The 19935-nt window shown below is 43.2% G+C and overlaps 1 protein-coding gene and 1 long non-coding RNA gene across 2 annotated transcripts; one reads left to right on the forward strand and one right to left on the reverse strand.

Moving 5' to 3' along the window:
• Positions 1-1132: 1132 nt before the first annotated feature.
• Positions 1133-11663, reverse strand: Rnase10 (ribonuclease A family member 10 (inactive)). The gene is made up of 2 exons (XM_055608655.1): positions 11595-11663; positions 1133-1847 (listed from the first exon to the last, which is right to left on the reverse strand). Exon 2 carries the CDS (start codon positions 1840-1842, stop codon positions 1210-1212), a length of 633 nt encoding a protein of 210 aa, XP_055464630.1. The 5' UTR covers positions 1843-1847; positions 11595-11663; the 3' UTR covers positions 1133-1209.
• On the forward strand, positions 11481-15751 carry LOC129677972 (uncharacterized). Its single transcript, XR_008720301.1, has 4 exons — positions 11481-11545; positions 11675-11837; positions 14036-14139; positions 15547-15751. It is a non-coding gene; the product is annotated as an uncharacterized LOC129677972 (long non-coding RNA).
• The last annotated feature ends 4184 nt before the right edge of the window (positions 15752-19935 follow it).

Genomic DNA, 19935 nt, shown 5'->3' on the forward strand with positions numbered 1-19935 from the left:
AATGTGTGGATCTGGCAAATCCCAAAGTCTCAGATGGTCATCAGTATACAGTGGAATCCCAAAGAAGCAGATTCTGATGCCAATCAAGGAACAAAATTGTCAGCAAGAGTGTGGGCAAGCAGGCAAAAAGAGAGAGCTTCCTTCTCCCATGTCCTTTGTATAGGCTGTCACAGAGAGATGTGACCTAGATCAAAAGTGGCTCTTCCAAATTTCAAATGATTTAATTAAGAAAAATCTATCAGAGTATGACCAGCTGCTTGGGTTGTAGTTAATTTCAGATGTAGTCAAGTTGACAACCCAGAACAGCCTCCCCACCCCCACCTAACCTCAAACTCCTTATGCCAGACTCAGCCTACGGGACCAACATCTGCTTACCCAGTATAGTTCAAACACCACATGTTGGCTGGCTGGCAAAAACAAACAAACAAACAAACAAACAAACAAACAAAAACCTGCAGAAATGAGGACCCAAAAAGAAAAGGTAAAAGAAAAGGAGAACACAGAAAAATATCATAGAGGAAGGAAACAAAGGAAAAAGAAAAGAGGAAGGTTATGAAAATAAGAGGAAAGGAACAGGGGGTGGGGAAGGGTGAGGAAAAATGGGTCCTTACTCAAGCCCTTGTTCGTCTGGCTTACACCCTATGCCACCGTATGAGCAGGTTCTGTAATTTTCCAGGCTCGGCAAAAGAAGCCTAACCACATGGCTTTGCAGACTAGAGTCGATTTAATTGCATTTGCAGCAGAAAAGCTCATTGCTCTGCGCAGGGCCCGGGAGTCTGTGGTTACCACAGAGGCCTCATGCGGGTAGCAGGAAAAGAGGGTTAAAGAGACATTAAGCAATTCCAGCCCAGGCCGGAGGTGTGCTTCATCCAGGGTCAGGCTGGTGACCACGGCTAAGGTAGGGTCTAGAGCTTGGCCTTTGCAGGGCAGACACTGAAGGTGAGCCATCTGGGAGAGACTAGGCATTATTACGTTGCCATTCCTGACCCCAGAACAAAATGCAAGTTAGATGACCTCTAATGCAAAGAATAATTATATTTTCAGAAGACAAAGATCAGCAAGGGTCCATCCTCTCTTCCCAAGATCTTCCCTATAGTTAGTGCACCCAATGGGGGTCAGAAACACCAGCAGATGGAAATGCAAAAGAAGAGAGACAATGAGAGGAAGAGAAGGGGAAAGTATGAGTTGCTTCATTTAACCTCCAGTTGCTTACATAGTATCTTCTTTGCATGCTATGACAACGACCTTTTCAATTATGTAAGTCAGATATTGGCAGTTGGGAGTGACTTGGTCTGGTTTGGACAACTTGCACACCGTCAGATCAAAAGGACGGGAGCTTTTGTGACACTTGCCACCCTTGAGGTCGCAGTCAACCACAGGACTGTTACAGACGGCTTTGACGGTGCTCGGTTCCTCGTGGATGAACGTGTACTGGCCGAGGCAACTCTGATTGTGCTCCTTCAGCTTGTGTGCCATGAGAGTATTACAGTCTCTATTACTGAAGTCATACCTAAGGTAGTCTTGTTTGCTCTGAGAGAGCGCCTCAGCCCTCAGCATCCTGCTTCCTCCAACCTCATCTTCATTGAGGGCAGTCTCTTCTGGCCAGACAGGTTGTACCATTTCTTTGTAGCCAAGCACCAGGGCTTCTGTGGTCCTGGTGCCCTTTCCCTCTTCAGTGGCCTCAGCTGTGTCCTGGGGATCACCGGGCCAAAACTCACCCAGTGGCTTATCACTCTCCTCCAAGACAGCAGCAGCCATGTGAAGGCCCAGGCCGAGGCCCAGGCCCAGGCCTAGCAGCAGCAGCAACATCATAAACAACAGATTCACCATTGTCACCTTCATTTTGCCTGGAGAAGAGGAAGAAAATGAAGGTTAGATATAGGGTCTCTTGTCATGGTTCGCCAAAGCCAGCAAAACAGGCTTCTGGGTTCTCCGTTCAGTCCTCCACATTACTCCGGCTACCTAGAGCAGTGAACCTCTTTCTTGAATACTTCTTCTGGCCTTTCTCACCACATTCCTCATTCCTGTGTAATAAAATGTGGGTCTTGAAGGTTGGAAAGTGACCAGTGGAAGTGGTTTGAAACTGGTTTTCATCTGAGGACTCTATAAGGGAACTTGAGGCCACACCATCCTTTGATTTGTGGTGCTGGAGCACGTGCTAAGCAAGAAATCTCCCTCTGAGCCCTTGCCCTAGCTCACCAGTCAGTTCTTAAACAGAAATTACTTCCAAATCACCAAACAGGGCCGTTAAGCCAAATCAGCACGGAGAAATTCTTACAGAAAACTTTTCTCTGGGTAAAGGACTGGAATCATAGTAGATGATGTACCCATGTTTATCCCAGGTTTATTTTGATTGTTATTATTACCCTTCTCCCAAAAAAGAGATAAAAATGAATAGAAAAAGTACTAGGTTCATTCTCACTCCTAAAGCAAAACTCCTAAAGCATAGCTCGGGCCTCTGCTACATCTTGTCATTTGAGTGTCTATTTGTAATTAGGGAAGACATGCAATAAGGCTTTCCCACTCGTCAGCTATTTCGGCAGCTGGTCTTGGTTGAGGGCCATCCCACAGCTAGGGCAGGAAGATGGTAGCTGAAAGCAAGACAGTCTTTGGAGTCAGCAGCTCTAGGCTCCAACTTGTGAACAGTGGAAGATTATGCTGTGTATAAGCAAATTCTGAGTTGACCAGACAGGGAAGCACAAAATTGGCCATCCTGGTCAACAGCTGCCCAGCTTTGAAGAAATACAAAATCGAATTCTATGCTCTCGGCCAACATTGGTCCATCGTTACGGTAGCAATAATATCAAATTGGGCAGAGCGTGTGGAAAATAACCAGAATGTGCATATGGCTATGATTGGCTCAAGTGATTCTCTCATTATTAGAAGATTGCCAGAGTGGATTGGTGAGAAATAAATCAGGAAGGTTTTTCTTTAGTAAAACTTGCCAGAGTTTTTGTTTTAAAGAAGAAAGAAAGAAATTTAGAAAGAATGAAACAAACGGGCTGTGGGTGTGGCTCAGCTGGTAGAGATACTGCCTAGCATGGCTCAGGTTTGCTCCCTGAGGCATCCATCACTGCTGTGGCTTACCTATACTTGTAAGCAGCTTCAGATAGTCTTGGCTCTTCCTGTGCCCCGAGTCCTGCTCTCCTAGAGCCCTCTTCTCTGTGAGCAGTACCCAGAAGCTGCCCTTCATAAAAATACCTACCTCTTTGTGTGCTGTGGGCTTTTAAACACAGCCGGATTTCCTGAACCCATTCCTCTCCCCTCTTTTTCTACCCAGCATGGAATAAACACATTCAGCTAATTTGCCTTTCCACTCCCACAAACCCTTTGAAGTAAGGCAATTTAGGCAATGGCAGGAAGTGTCTTCCAGCCAGGAAAACTGCAGACGGGTTTATTTCATCGGTGAACTGTTGTACTTGGAGATACACCCACTGGCCCGTGGCTTAGGGCAGTCCTACTTTGTGCATGACTTCCAAGCCTGATTGTCTTTGTTTTCTACACGTACTGCCTTGAACCCTTTCGTATCACTTCTGAAATGTTCGTTTCTAGTGTCTTGGTTTTTTTTTGTTTGTTTTGTTTTGTTTTCCTTGTATTTGTGTCACCCTTCCAACACTACTTTTCACATTTGACAACCGTATCATGACTTCATTTAACTATCTGCAGTTTAAAAAAAAAAAATCCAGATTTTGTAAATGCAGTTATTTGGCCCTTGAAAAAGAATGCCAAAGCAGAGCAATCCATCAGCTCCTCCATGTGGTGAATAAAACCAGTAAGCTCAGTGTACAATAGACAGTACATTCTCCAGCTCGGTTTCAAACCATCTGGGGAGTGTTAAGACACCACAAAGATGGTTTCCAGAACCACCCCTAGATGCGTGTTTTCTGTAGTCATCTGGCAGGGTTGCCAAACAGGGTTTGGGAGTTCTGTAAGATCGGGGTGTTTGTTTGCTTGTTTTGGCTTTTGAGGTAGACTTCATTCGTGAGTGGCCAGCCAACGTGTAAGTAGAGACTAAAACCTTCCCTGCTCCCCACTAAACCAGCTATGTAGATTGGCTCAATGTCTTCTTCAGGCAGAGGAAAAGGCCGTTCTTGTAATTCGCTGGAAGGAGCAGTCGAGGTCTGAGGATTTACATAGAGGGTTTCACGATTTCGTTCATTTTCCCATAAGCAATCTCATATGGCCCTCCCAGACCTCTTTCCAGAAGAGGGTTAGACTTATTTCTCCAGTTTTATGATAAAGTTGAAGACACAAGATGTTTGTTGACCTGTATGAGCCACATTAGCAGAGTATGGAGGGGCAGGAGGGGCACCTGCTCTGCCAGGTGCCACCCATTGTTCCTGCCTTTGTGGACAAAATCTCCTGTTTGAAGCTGTGTCTGCAGAGATTGACTGATTAGAACTGCTTTACTGTGGAAAGATTGGAATGTTGCAGGTCCGGAGGCTAATTACTTTATCTTGGACTAATTCTAGCCTTCCGGAACAGCCATTTTTCCCCCGTATCTGAACTAACATCTTGGGACTGATAGAAATCTTTTGAAATTTATTAACTTAGCAGACCACTAGTCTCCAGCAACACCAAGGCTAAGAGTGCCGTCAGACAGCATCTTATGCCTATGGAAAAGCTTCCTCCATGTCACTGTGCCCACCTCCCGGATGTACCCAAAGGTGTTTTAAATCTGCCTTGATTTATGGCTTTCATCCTTCTGTAAAACTGTCAAATTTATGAAACTGCTTTCCCATTGGAATACAGAATTTGGGATAACACCAACCTGTGTTCCTGGGCCATGTTCACTCAAAATATCTATCTTTTATTTCCTTGAAGATGAGAGCTATGTTTTTGTGTCAACATCTTGTCCTACCTGCCTACAGACTGGTAACTGGCTCCAATTGAGAACAGCTTTCTCCCGGCCCTAAAAAACAGGTGTCTATCCCTGATGACAAAAACAATCTTGAATGCTTACGTTGACCTTTTTTGTTATTTATATAATTCACTTTTTATTTGGTCTTTTGGAGACAAGGTCTCACTGTGTAACTCAGGTTGGCCGTGAATTTGATTTCGTGAATTTCATTCCTCTTACCTCCGCCTCCCGGTACTAGGATTGCAGGGAGGTACCAGAAAAGTCAGGCTTGGTCATTACTGTAACAATTCACATCTGTAGAATGAACTCCCATAAGCCTGATCACAATTCATAGAACACAAGACTTCCAGCTCCATTCTTATAATTCTTTAGCCCCCCAATAATCTCTGCAGTCTCTCTGACTCACCTACTCAGGCCCTGGGTCCATTTGGCAGACTAGAACTCTTTGAGGGGGTTACTGGACTGTTTGGTTCTTTCTATGTGACTAATTTTAGAAGCTTCTGTACTGCTGGAGGAGTTTTGCTAATAACATATAAACAACAAGACAAACCACAGTCACCTCGCTCTGGTGCCAAAGAAACTTCCAGAACAACAACAACAACAACAAAAATCTAGTAGTTCCCAGAAACCCTGAATCCCTCTGTCTCAAAAGTTCTGTTTCTCACAGACTCCACTTCTGGGACAAATATTTAAAAAAAAAAAAAAAAGAAGAAGAAGAAAGAAAAAGAAAGCATGACTGTCTGAAGGATAACCAACAACCTTGTTATGGAAGTTGAGGCCCAACCAGAAAGTGCTGTGTTAAAGTGTGCACTATGCACCACCCTTCCCAGTGAATCACTATGAATCACTTATTAAGGTGTTTAGTAGCCATTCATATTTACTCTTCAGACTCCTGCCAGGGAAGAAGGTAGGCTCATTGTAGATCTTCACCTCTTCTTCTGCTACCACTGATCCTACACCCCAGTCACATCCCCAGCTCTGTAACAGAACACCTGCTTTGGTCTCTCTTTTCTCTCTGACCCCATCCTTAATGGATCCAAAGATCTCTTCCAACCTTCCTTCCCCAAACCCATCCCATTACCCTCAAACATGCAGGCATTCCCTGGGAACGCATCGGATGAGCAGGCCAAGGAAATGGGTAAGCTAACTGAAGATCTTCACCATCCCCTCCTCTCTCCAAACCCAGTCCCCCAGCCTCATCAATAACTCTGCAACAGAAAACCTGCTGCAGCCTTCCTTCCCCACCCATGCCCACTTCTCCCATGGATCCCACAGGCCTTCCCCTCCTAATTTCTCCCTACACCATTCATTGCTTTATCCCAGCCCCTAATTCCAGCGGACAGTCCCTGCTGACCCACAGGCCACTCCTGCCAGGGAGGCAAGTAGGGTGTCTGTAGACTCCCCCCTTCATCCTATTCCTGTAGATCCAACCCCCCCCCCAGTCCCATGCACAGTGCTAGAGCAGACCTTCTGGGGTGATCTCCCTTGGCCATCTCCCCCGCCCCAATTCCAAGGAGACGAAATAAGCAGGTCACATTGGAACACTGTACTTTTCTCTCTCCTGTGGACCCCCCAGACCCCTAGCCTAGCCTCATTCCTAAGCGGCAGCTCCCAATGCCCAGCAACACATTTTACCTGGAACCTCCAGTGGCCACAACTATCAAGTTCACAGAAAATGTTCTACCAGACAACACATAGCCATCACCTTCTTTTAAAATCCAAAAAGGAATTAAAAAGCAATAAACAAAACACCCACCTAACAAACACAAAGCCTGGTGTCAGTATCTAGAGCTATGATGGTTCCAATCCCAGATGCCTAGATGCCAGCAAAAGCAGTTCAGTAACAGGCAGGGCCACATGTCTCCACCAGAACCCAGAAATCCTGCCACAGCAGGCCCTGAATATTCCAATATAGCTTACACACAAGAAAGAGACCTTAAAACTGCCTGTACGGGGCTGGAGAGATGGCTCAGAGATGGCTCCAAAGGTCCTGAGTCCAGTTCCCAGCAACCACATGGTGGCTCACAGCCATCTGTAATGAGATCTGGTGCCCTCTTCTGGCCTGCAGGCAGACCACTGTATACATAATAAATAAACCTTAAAAAATAAAAACTGCCTGTATGAAGATAGTAGAGGTCCTTGAGAAGGAAATTAATAAATCCCTTAAAGAAATCCAGGAAAATGCAAACAGTAGAAGGAAGTGAATAAAACTGTTCAATCCCTGACTACTGAAACAGAATTAATTAAGAAAACCCAAACTAAGGGAATTATGGAAATGAAAAATTAGAAATTCAAACAAGAACTACAGAGGCAAGCTTCACCAACAAAATACAAAAGATGAAAAAAATGAATCTGAGGTGTTGAAGACACAATAGAAGAAATGGATACATTAGTCAAAGAAAATGTTAAATCTAAAAAAACAAAAACAAAAACAAAACAAAACAAACAAAGAAACTCCTAACCCAAAACACCCAGGAAACCCAAGACATTATGCACAAGCCGAATCTAAGAATAATAGGAATACAAGAAGAAAAAATAACCCAGGTCCAAGTTCCAGAAAGTATTTCAAACAAAATCATAAAAGAAAATTTCCCTAACCTAAAGAGGGAGATGACTCTAAAGGTACAAGAAGCATACAGAACACCAACTAGATTGGGCCGAAAAAGAAACAAACACACCCATGCAAACAAAAAGAGAAGGGATCGGTTTTAAGATCTAATCTGCTGCCTGTGTCTTTTTACTTGGACTATTAACATTCAAAGTTGTTTTTTGTTTTTTTGTTTGTTTGTTTGTTTGTTTTATTTGCTTGATTTTGAGACAGTGAACTTGCTATGCAGATCAGGCAGGCTTCAAACTCCTAAAGATCTACCTTCCTTCTGCCTCCCAAGTGCTGCAATTAAAGACGTGCACCACCAGATCCAGCGTACATTGAAAGGTTTACATTGGTGTCTTCTTGGTTCTCTTTTACTTGGGACTGTCTGAGCATTAATTTTTTCCCTTGTAACCTCTTGGATGTGTTTATCCTTCTCTTGAGTCCACAGTGCTCCTTCCAGTATTCACCGTAGAGCTGAATTGATAGTAATAAAATCCTTTGGTTTGTAATGGACACTTTTTAAAATTTCTCCTTCAATAGTGAGAGGTCATTTTGCTGGATATAGTAGTCTGGGCTGATACTTGTGATCTTGAAAAAGTAAAAATACATCCATTACATGCCTTTCTGTTTTTAGAATTTACACTGACAAATTGCCTGTTACACTGATGGCCCACCTTTGGATGTAACTGGACCCTTCTGTCTTGTAGATTTCAGTGTCTTTCCTTCCTTCCTTCCTTCCTTCCTTCCTTCCTTCCTTCCTTCCTTCCTTCCTTCCTTCCTTCCTTCATTATGTGTACAATGTTCTGTCTTCATGTACACCTGCCCACCAGAAGAGGGCGCCATATCTCATTATATAATGGCTGTGAGCTGTGAGCCACTATGTGGTTGCTTGGAATTGAACTTAGGACCTCTGGAAGAGTAGTCAGTCCTCGTAACCTCTGAGCTTTAGCTCCAGCCCTTCCATGTGCTTTCTTTGTTCTTTATATTTAGTGTTATGACCAGTCTATTATGTGGAAATTTCTTTTCAGGTGCTATTTGATAGTCTCTCCAACGATCTTGCTGAAAATACTTTCTAAGCCTTTGTCATGGAATTCTTTTCCTATTCCCACAATTCATACATTTTGTCTTTTCGTGGCATCCTAGAGATCCTGCATGTTCGGTCCATGCGGCTTGCTTTGTTTTATTATTTTGATGTGGAGATGACTTTCCAATTCATTATTTGCAGAGAGCCACTTGTTTGTCAGGCTGCTCTGTTATTGAGCTCTCAGAGAAAAACATGTTTTCACCCTGGCCTTCACCTGGAGACAGGGATAGACAGGATGTTTAGCAAGTTCACTTCCTTTTGTTTGTGTAAGGATCACACAGACAGGTGGTCAAGGTAAACAAGTTTGACTTCTCCATGAACCCCTTCATTGTACTGAGGTGCTTTGCTTTGACTATAAAAAGGGATTGTGGAATAAACCGGTGTGACAGTTTCTACTGGAGCCCTCTCGAACAGATCCCATGTATAGTGTGTTGGTTTTTAAATTTTCTTTCATTCAATCCTCACTCCCCGCTCAAGAACTGTTCAACTCTGCTGGGGGGGGGGGAGGGCTCCAGCAATTATTACTGTGTGTATTTGATAAATGTGTATTGGCATGGATACCATGGTTTTCATGGTACACCCATGAAAAACCAGAGAGCTACTTTGTAAAATTGATTCTCTCACTTTATATGGGTTCTGTGTGGGTTCCAGGACTGGACTCAATTCACTAGACTTGTGTGACAAATGGCTTTATCTGCTGAGCTGTCTTGACGGCCAGTATTTGAGTTTGTTGTTTTTATTTTGTTTCTTAGGTTGTCATTTTCTTTGACTAATTCAGTTCCTCAACCTTGTGGTCGAGTCCTAATATCCTTTAAAATCTGTCTATATTTATTAGTGTGTGTGTGTGAGAGAGAGACAGAGACAGAGAGACAGACAAAATGGTGTGTATGTGCCATATAACTGCCATGCTGCTTTCCTTCCACCTTTCTGAGAGTTCCTAGGATTAAATGAACCGGAGTTGAAAGTGTCTTTACTCACTGAGCCGTTTCTCTGACCCAAACCATTTTATCTTTTACATGATCCAGTCTTCTGGTGAGAATTTTTGCTAAGCTTTTTATTTGACTTATTGAAATGTTCATTTTCAGCTCCATTCCAGTTTGGTTTTCCTTCACTATTTCTACCCTTTTATTGAGTTCTGTCTTTGTATCCTGAATTGACTTCCTTATTTCAGTCACCTGTGTATGTTTTCTTGGGATTCGTTCAGGAGTTTATTATTTTCTTTTAAAATAGATTTTTAATTAAATTAATTATATAAATTAAATTTTAATATATATATGTACTTAATATATACACACTCACACACGAGTGCTCTGTCTTCATACTCATACACACCAGAAGAAGGAATCAGATCCCGTGACAGATGGTTGTGAGCCACCATGTGGTTGCTGGGAATTGAACTCAGGAACTCTGGAAGAGCAGTCAGTGCTCTTAACCGCTGAGCCTCTCTCCAGGCCCTCACACATGCATGCCATGGAAGCCAGTTCTCTCGTTCTACCATGTTGGTCCTTGACGGATCTCATTAGTCACCCTTTCCTCTTGGCTTGGTGTTGCAGGATATTTGATCTCAGGGAACCCTGAGACTTTGAACTGTAAAAACCTCTCTTTTGTTTGGTGTGGTTCAGTGCCAGCAAACACCTTTAATCCAGAGCTTTCTGTATATAGAATTTAGTAAAGTGAACCCTAGGTCAAAAGGCAGAGCAAGAAACCAGCTGACAAGGTTTAAAGTAGAAAATGGGCCATTGAGTTGAAGGGTGTTGAAGACAGTGTGGAGAAGAGGTTTTTGGCCTCTTCTCTTCACCTCTTCAGCTTCTTGACCTTTATCTCTTTATCTCTTTGGCTTTGAGTTTTTGGCTTTTTCCTCCTGGGCTGTTGGGTAAGCAGGCCTTTTCCTCCAGGGCCACCAGCTAAGCTAGCAAGCTTTTCGCCTGGAGCTTTGGCTTTTCCTTGCTGGGACTTGAGCTGAGTAAGAAGATCAGCTGGGTGCTTTCTCTGCCTCTCTGAGCTAGCAGGTTTTCACCCCAGCATCTGATTCCTGAGTCTTCATTGGTAAAATAGAAGGATTCAGGATTTTCTTTCTTTATAACAACAGCTTGGCGAGTGTTTTCTGAAGCTCAGTCACAGAGAACTCAGTGATGATTTGTAGATGGGTTAGTTGAGATACTCCCCAGTTGTAGGTGGAGCTTGGCCTCTGACCTCACAGAGTGGTCTACGGTATGGCAGGGTTCACCTCTGCCCTCAGGAACCAGAGTTCCTGGTGTGTGGGCACTAGTGGTGGTGTTTCACACAGTCTCTATGTTCTGAAACCTGAGTTCATATAGAATATAGGCATAAGGTATAATGTTTCGTGGGCTAGGTCTGACTACAGAGACCAGGAGCCTCAGTGTATTCAGACTGGGGGGTTAAGAGGAGCCTAGAGCCATAGGTCAGAGTTCTCTGAACTCACACAGGCTGGTTAGAGAGTATGCAGGTCCTGAATGAGCCTAGGGGGTAGGCTGGCTGCTGAGGTGAAGGGTCTCAGTTCTGACACTGCATACAGACTGGTCAGAGTTCACACAGATCCCAGCCTAAGCCTAGAGGGAAGATGAGATATAAGAATTAAAAAAAAAAAAAAAATGGGAGAGGGGGCTGAGACGCAAACCCAGGGCCTTGCATACTGCCACAGAGCCACACCCACATACGAGGGTGACTTTGGAATTAGTAATACATAACTTTTAGACAGAACCAGTAGCCTGACTCAAGCCTTCCAAACTCTTTTCATCCCAAAAGGGAGTAGCTCTATAACTACTAACTCAAGAGAATAAGAAATAGACAGAACTGAGCAGGCTGATGTACACACTGTGTCGTTGTTTAAAATGCTGTTTTAAGAGCTCTTCTAACCCTGGGGTTTTGTGTTCCAGTCTGAGCATGCGCAGAAGCCTTTTTTTTTTTTTTTTTTTAACCCTCTGAGCCTCAGAAGTTACTAGGTTCTGCTTCCACAAATTAAATAAGCGATTTTAATCATCTCTGTGTGGGTCACATGCCTATAACCCTATAACCTAATGCCACATTGCCTTTACCTGTTCCTTCCCAGTAAATGTTACTTATGTTGCTTTCTTCTTTTCCTCTCTTCCTTTACTGCAAACACCGTCTGCAACAGAGAAGGTAGTCAGCAATGTTCCTGTGAAGAATGGTTACCAGCTGAGAACGGCTCATGTGCAACAATGGAGACCTGGCAGGGGAGGAAGGGAGGCCGGGGTCGCTCTCCAAGCCGGCATGGCTCTGCGCAGTATTAGAATCAGAAAGGCGGAGAGGCCACTAAGGTAAGCTCCCGGCTAGCTTTAAAATATGCCAGCAACAAGCAAAAATAATGAAATAAGTCTTCCATGTAGCTCGGTGGGTAGGGGCTGGTCTAACACATCCGAGGGCCTGGGTTCAACCCCAGAACTGCCTAAACAGGGTGGTGGACGCTCACCCTGTAATCTCAGCGTAGGCAGAGGCAGGCTGAGAAGGAGGACTTCAACCTCATCCTCGTCCTTCCACAGCTCTAGGCCCACCTGGGGGCTATATTGGACCCTTTCTCAAAACGACGTCAGAAAACCCGGATTGTTCGTTTTTATTCTCTGTGGGTTCTGACAGCGTCGGTTTGATACCTGGGACCCAGCGGGTGGCAGGAAAGAGCTAACCCCTGAGAGCCATCCTCTGAGCCCACGGCGTCTGTGCGTGCACCACATACACATGATAAATAAATAAATAAATGTGGTTAAAATGTTGACTAATAAGACAAATACAGCGATGTTTGTTTGTTTGTTTGTTTGTTTTTCGAGACAGAGTTTCTCTGGGTAGCCTTGGCCCTCCTGGACTCACTTTGTAAACCAGGCTGGCCTCGAACTCACAGAGATCCATGTGCCTCTGCCTCCCCAAGGGCTGGGGTTACAGGCGCACACCACCACTGTACCCCCACTGCCACTGCTGGCTTAAGAGTTATTTGTTTGTTTGTTTGTTATTTCTACAGTATTCTGGCTGCATGCGAGCCTGCAGGCCACCAGATCTCATTACAGATGGTTATGAGTCAGAATGTGGTTGCTGGGAATTGAACTCAAGACCGTTCGGAGGAACAGGCAGTGAGTGCTGTAACCTCTGAGTCATCTCTCCAGCCTAAATGCAGCACTCTTTACAGTAGCTAAATTACCGAACCAACCTACGTGTCCAACAACAGAGGAAAAATAAGGAAAATGTAGCGCGCACACACCACAAATTTTTTTCAGCCTTTAAAAAAAAGAACAAAGTCACGTCATTGCAGGAAATGGGTGCAACTAGAAATGATCATATTAAGCAAATGATCAGAAATAAAAATGTTTTCTCTTATTTGTGGTTCCTATGTTTTATAGAGAGAGATAGAATTATATATGAATACACAACATAAAGGAATTAAAACTATCTAGGGGGACAAAGGGAACTAATGGCAGAGAGGAAAAAAGAGGGTATAGGGGGAATATGACCAATATACAATAGGTGGTAAATGAAAAGTTAAAATTAAAGTAATGAAATAAGGAGGAGTGATATAGACAAAAGGTTGCCTGGGTCGGCATTTGGAGATTAATTACGCTCTTCTTTGTACTTCAACATGTTTGAAACTTCTGCTTTGAAAAAAGGACAGCGAAAGTCTTTGGATGAAAAGGAAATTTTTTTTTTTAAAAATGTGTTGACAAAAAGAGGAAGGAGGTTAGGGAGCATTAGAGTAGCTTGGTTTTATGCTGGGTATTCGAATTAAGGGATTCAAACCTCTTCCTGCCTCATATCCCTTCCCTGTTCTAGCTGAGGACAAACGCTGAAGGTTTCTGGGAACTGTCAGCCAACACAGGAACACCCACAGGACTTGGTTTCACCCTGAGTGTTCAGAAGTCAGCACCCTGACACCAGGACCCTGCCTGATCCAAGATGAGGAGACAGGGGTCAAAGATCGTCCTGAGAAAATGAGAATGGGAAGGGCTGGGCCAGCTCTGGGAAGCATCAGGGAGAGAGAGCAGTACTGAGGGGGGGCATGGGCCTGCTCTTACTACCCTCTGCTTGAGCAATTTAGTTAAAAATGGTGTCAGCCGAGGCCCGGGGCAGAGGAACCATAGGGTGGCGAGGCAGGGATGCCCTGACAGTTGTTTTAGGTGGGACAGCACTAATAATTTCATCTTATAATTTAATTTTATTTATTACTTTGTGTGTGTGTGTCTAGTACGTATATGCATGAGCGCAGGTGTGAGTTTGCAGGGCTCCTCTGTGAGAGTCAGAGGGCGACTTTCAAGGGTCAAGTCTCTGCTTCTACCTCTGGTTTCAGCTCATTAGGACATCCTGCCAGGCCAAGGGCCGACATTACTGTAAGCATAAAAATTACCTACAGATAAAAATCACCTAATGTCATAACTTTTAAAGGGTTTTTCTCATAACACCTCCCCCAAATTGTTCACATTGAATAAGATTGGGTAATTTTAGGTATAGTCCTTTAACATCAATCTTCTTCCCCCAGGATATTTCTTTTTCAAAATGGCATTACCTTGGAAAGGACTTGCAGTGGAGAATAGCTTGGCATGATGTCATGTAACAGAACTGTTGTCTCGGAGAGAAAAAGAGGTAATATTGTTCAGGAGAGGACTGGAGTGTACAAGGTACTTGCCAGGATGTCCGTGTTCTTGGACATGGAGGGGCACATGAACACTGACAGGGCAGCAGGGACAATTAGTTAAGGAAGAGGGCACTCTCAAGGAGAGGGGACCCGACTTGATAGAAAGCTTAGACCCTCAGCGGTTCCTGTACCTGCAGGCACTTTCACAGGCCATTTGTATGATGCGCACCTGTCCTGCGCATGTCTATTTCATAGCAGCCTTGATGGGGTAGGGTTTCCGGTCATATTTTTTTATGCTGGTTTAGACCCTTCTGCCATAATTTCATTTAAGAAGTGCCAAGTACTTTATCTACATTATCTTACCTAGTCCTAACTGATGCTATATCTTCATTTTATAAATTTAGAAATAAATCATTAGGAAATTTTAAAAATGCCAAAGACCATATAGCTAGTAAATGGTAGTTTCAGCCTTTGAATTCATATCTGTCTAACTTTGAATCTATATTCATAGAAGTTCCTATAGACAAAACAAAAAAAATATGGAAGTACAGAAATACACTATCCGGTAAACCCTACACTGAGGAAGTCCAGGCAAGTCGTGGAGGCATGTGATAGCACTTGACACCATCTGTAATAAGTGAGAAGGAAAAAGCAGTAAGACTGTAGAAAGTGAGGGGTTCGCCTTGAATGTTCCTTCTCAAAGGCAAGTGGCTGAAGATTCTCCAATACTGAGCTTGAAGGACATAAACCTCCACTATTGAAATAACACATCACTTTGCCAGGAATTTAGGAGAAAAATATGAATGAACCCAAGGAGCTTGTAGACCTAAAATGAGATGACAATGACTTTCTACGGTTGCTAAAATGTGCCCGTGCATTCAGCTGCTTGTTGGCCTACATACCAATGAGAAAAATTATATTTGAATGGGAATAATTTGTCTCCCTAATAAAGCTTGTAAAATCCCAGAGTCTGGGTTTGACTTTCATCTTGTATTATGGCTCTGTTGTGAAGAGAGATTCTGGATTGCTTGAATCCAACTAGATAACATGTATTGAATCAGTAGAACATTTGAATTAAGATGATTTGGGCAGATTTATCAAAGTGGTATGGGATAGTTGTCATGTTATTAGCATTCCAAACTAAATTCAACCCTCTCCGTGCCACGATAACTCACAGAGAAGATGGCAAAGACAAGTGGAGTAGAATGGACTTTCAGACCTCAGCTTTGTAAGCAGCTAATCGCTCTAATTGCTGTGTGCTGTTTACTAGGGCAGAAGAGCCATCCAGTGGGCATTGAGAATGATGAATTCTATACCCAATAGGCACCTGCCAGAAAAACTGTGGGAAAGCATTAGGATCATTTGTTCTACAACATGATGAATAACATATTTATAAAACTTTTTTTTTTTTACAGCTGACCAGACAAGCTTATATCACAAAAGGATGCTCAAAATAGTATTGATTGGTGTGGTGGTTTAAATGAAAATGGACCTCACAGGCTCATATGTTTCAATGCTTGATTCCTAATTGGTGGAACTGGAATTTGAGAAGTATTAGAAAGAGGTGTGGCCTTTTCCGAAGAAGTGTGTCATTGAGGGTGGGCTTTGAAGTTTCAAAAGACTAAGACATTCTCATCATCCACCTATCTATCTGTCATCTACCATATATATGTATGTATATACATATATGTTATATATGTATATACATGTATGCTATATATGTGTATATACCATGTATGTTATATATGTATGTACACACATGTAAGTTATATATATGTATATACATATATGCATATATGTGATAGAAAGATAGATAGGTGTATATGTATATATGTATGTGTGTGTATACACACACATGCACACACACATATGTGTCTCGTGCTTGCAGATCAGACAAAAGCTCTCAGCTACTACTCTAGCCCCAGGCCTGGCTGCCTGCTGCCATGCTACTTGCCATGATGATTATGGACTCTAACACTCTGAACTGTAAGCCTTCAATAAATTTTTTCTTCTGCAAGTTGCCTTGGTCATGGCATCTCTTTACAGCAATAGAAAAACAACTAAGAAAGTTGGAAGAGTGAGACAAGTAGAAAACTTGAGATGGAGATATGGAATGCTGAAAGAACAGAAGATGAAATTGGGCAGTAAGACAAACATTGCTGACTGCTGCCTTAACTTCCCCCTGCAGCCAGCACACCTACTGTTAGGATATATGATTATGCCACCAAACTTATCTGGTATAAAGAAGTTTATTTGGAGGAAGGGAAGGGGAGAGGAGTTGGGGCCTCCAGGAAGAGAGGGAGATGCAGATGATTGGACAGGTAGACAGACAGGGACAGAGAAAGAGAACGTGGGGACAGAGGGAAGCTGAAACACAGAGAGAGACAGAGAAAGACACAGGGCTAGAGAGAGCTGGGTTGGCGGGCGGGTCCTTTTATCCCAGCACACACCTGGCGCACCTGGTGGTGACAGGCAGGTGATGAAGAAAGATGTTGCTAGGACCCTGAAGGCAGGCCAACTGAATTGCCTGTACAGAGCAGAATTCACAGAGACTGTAAAAGCCAGGAAAGAGAAGGCCCATAAACCTTTCTATAAGGGAAATAAGTTTTTCATATTCTTCAAAGACATGTTGATTTTTCTAAATTGCTTACGTAGATAAAAATTTCTACAAAGCAACTACACCTCCTACTGTACTGAACTTTCTACGTGGCTGCTAAACTGATGAGATTTGTTTGTTTGTTTGTTTGTTTGTTTGTTTGAGATAAGGCTTCCTGTTGCCCTGGCTGTCCCGGAACTCTGTATGAACATCTTGCTGGCCTTGAACAGACTCTGCTTCCTGAATGCAGGGATTAAAGACAAGCGCTACCATGAATGGCTGGATTAGTTCTTTAACGATTGCAGAGAGGCTGGAAAGTTGCAGGTCCAGCGCCTCCCTGGCAGAGATTTCCCTACTCTGTCTGATGTTTCCATCAATGGATCTGAAAAGTATCTTGGTTTATAGCTTTCTTTGTCCTATTTCTAAAAAACTGTCTCTACATAGTATTTGGTGAAATCTGAAATACGTAATAATAAATTATCATTATTTTGGAAATTTGAGATTCCCTCTTTCAGGGTCTGTAGTGGGTTAGGATAACTATCTCCCATATCCTCAAGTCTCTGATCACTTGTGTGGGAGGTGGTGTGGCCTTGCAAGAGGGTCTGGGCTTTGAGAGTTTCTAGCCTTGTCCCACTTGTGGGTTACCTCTCTCTGCTTTGTGCTTGGGATTGAAACTGTGAGCTCTTAGCTTTCTGCGCCAGCTGCCAGGCCTGCTGCTGGCTGCCATGCCTCCCCACCCCCCAACTGTGGTAGACTGACTAGCCTCCTGAACCATAAACCAAGAAAAGCTCTTCCATAAAATGCCTTTTTGTCATGGTGATGAGGAGGGTTAGAGAAAGTTAAATTTTTATTGTATTTAGGGCTAAAACAGACTGTGATGTGCTGTGATCTGCTTCTGTAATCTCACTTCCTGCCGCAGCTGAAAACCCCCACTTCCCTTATCTAGAGAACAGACATTTGCAAAATAGCTGTGCTAACCTTACTGGTTCTTCTTCTGTAAACAGGCTGGATAGGAGTCTTATGACCCCCCGGGTTAAGTAGGCTAAAACTAACCCACCAATAATAGAAAAGTTGAGAACGATGCTACATTACCTGTAAGTGCTACTAGAAACTATGGGTTGGGACCCAGCTCCTCAGAGCATTTGCTCAGCTACAGCCACAGGCATAATAAACCTGAGTTCTCCAAAGGTCCGGTTTCCCAGATGATGGAATTTTATCACCACATTGGAAAAATGAAGAATGTAAGCTCTTTGTTGTGCTAACAAATGTATTTAGAATGCACTCAGAAATAAGCTCAAAGACAATTATTAGAGTTTGAGAGAAAATCAACAGGGCAAGCAAACTGAAAAACCAAAGCAACTGTTTGGAAGAGAAAAGAGGGACAGCCATGCCTTTAAATGAGGGTCTGTCGTGGTCAATGAGAAAGTCTCCCGTAGGCTCACAGGTAGGAACACTTGGTTCCTGCTTGGTAGTGTTGTTGGGGAGGGTGATAAAACCTTTGGGAGATGCAGCCTTGTTGGAGGAACTATATCACTGGGGGTGGGCTTTGAGGTTCATAGACTTACCCTAGTTCCCGTCTGGTCTCTCTGTTTTCCATGTATGGAAAAAGATGCAGTCAGCCGTGCCTTCCCTGCCACTCTTTCTTCTATAAGTTGTTTTTGGCTATAGCATTTCACCACACACATACAAAAAAAAGTAGCTAATATGCTGCCCCCCCAAAAAAAAACAAACAAACAAAACAGTCAGGCTTAGCAATGGAGGTGAGCAACAGCCAAATGGCAGGCAGGTATTTGCATGAGAGAAGTGGAAGAGGGTTCCAGAGATAGAATGAGAAATCCCAGAGTATCAGGGAAAGCATTCTTAGGATTTGGGCCAGAAGAAGAGATAAGAGGAAAAGGAAAAGTCAGAGCGTGATAAGCACATTATCTCGTTCTTCCCCTCTCCTTAGCCTGTCCCAGGGTGAACCAGCTTTCTTGAGGAGTAATCTCCAAGCTAGAAGATTGACACTCCTAGCTAGATGATTGACAGGCCCAGCTGAATTAACTCTTTCAAAAAAAAATAATAGTATATTATGCTGTAATCTTTGAGGCAGATCAAAACGTCATGTCTCCACCCAGGACCAGGGGTATTCCATTCTTTCAACCAGCAGGCCTAAGGAGTAGTAAGGTTGACAGTTACCTTCCTAGTGTTACCTTGGAAATGGGAGGTAGGGTTCAAAGCTGCCGTCTCTGTTTAGCTACCTAACACTATCTCTGATTGCCTTCTAGATAGGAATAGTGGGTTTGCATACATACTTACATGCTGAAGAAAAGAGAGGATGAGGCTTCCCTGTTGCTGCTCCGGAATGTTTAAGCAGCAGTGGTTCATCCATGAGGGGTACCCTGCAAAATTCTTGGGATTATCAGCCTGAAGATAACCGAGCCATCATCATTTTCTGAAGTTTGGGTTCATGGTGATTAATTGGGAATTGCAGAATTCAAACTTGGTGTAGAGATGATTTAAAACACATTTTAAGGTTGCAATGTAAGTCAGGTCCTAAGCTGGTAAGACAGATGCTTGACATGTTATCTCTGAGAAATATCAAAGTGGGTTTAACAAAATGTGGAATGCTTTCTTCTAAATTGTAATTTTTTCCCCCTTCTGATGTTTTCTCAAGCATGAAGAAACAAGAAATGCGTCTACTTTGAGCTTCCCCATATTTTGGTATTGTAACTTGCCTGGCAGGAATAAAACAATTCTAAAGAGACACTTGTTTCCCCTTCCTTTGGCTATCAGATTATTGAGAGAATGTACGCCCCCCCCCCCCCAAAGAAATCGGTTCTCCAGGAATTTTATACTTTGGAAAGAAGAAAAGTTGAAGTCCTGTGTCAAATAGAAGAGTGAGGCTCCAGGGAAAAACAACTTGTCAGACGACTCTCTGTCAGGAGATCTTGGCCTTGTGGTGAGACAAGGCTGCAACTGAGAAAACAGGTAGGACAACACCTTCACCAGAAGTACTTAGCTGTGAATAATTTTGGTCCTCTACTTACACCAGTCCCTTATGCCAGGATCCTGAAGACAGACTTGTGAGCAGGGAACACTGCTCTTCTCTGTCCTTCTTCCTAAAGTGTCTCCGTTGACGCTTCCTTTTTCTGCTTTTTCCCATTTTTAAAATATATATATATATATATATATATATATATATATATATATATATATATATATATAT

Source organism: Psammomys obesus, unplaced genomic scaffold (genome assembly GCF_907164565.1).
Source record: "Psammomys obesus unplaced genomic scaffold, mPsaObe1.curated_primary_1811, whole genome shotgun sequence".
NCBI classification, from domain to species: domain Eukaryota; kingdom Metazoa; phylum Chordata; class Mammalia; order Rodentia; family Muridae; genus Psammomys; species Psammomys obesus.

Coding starts and splice junctions, on each gene's coding strand:
- Rnase10 (XM_055608655.1), bottom strand. CDS start 1,842: ATGAAGGTGACAATGGTGAATCTGTTGTTTATGATGTTGCTGCTGCTG.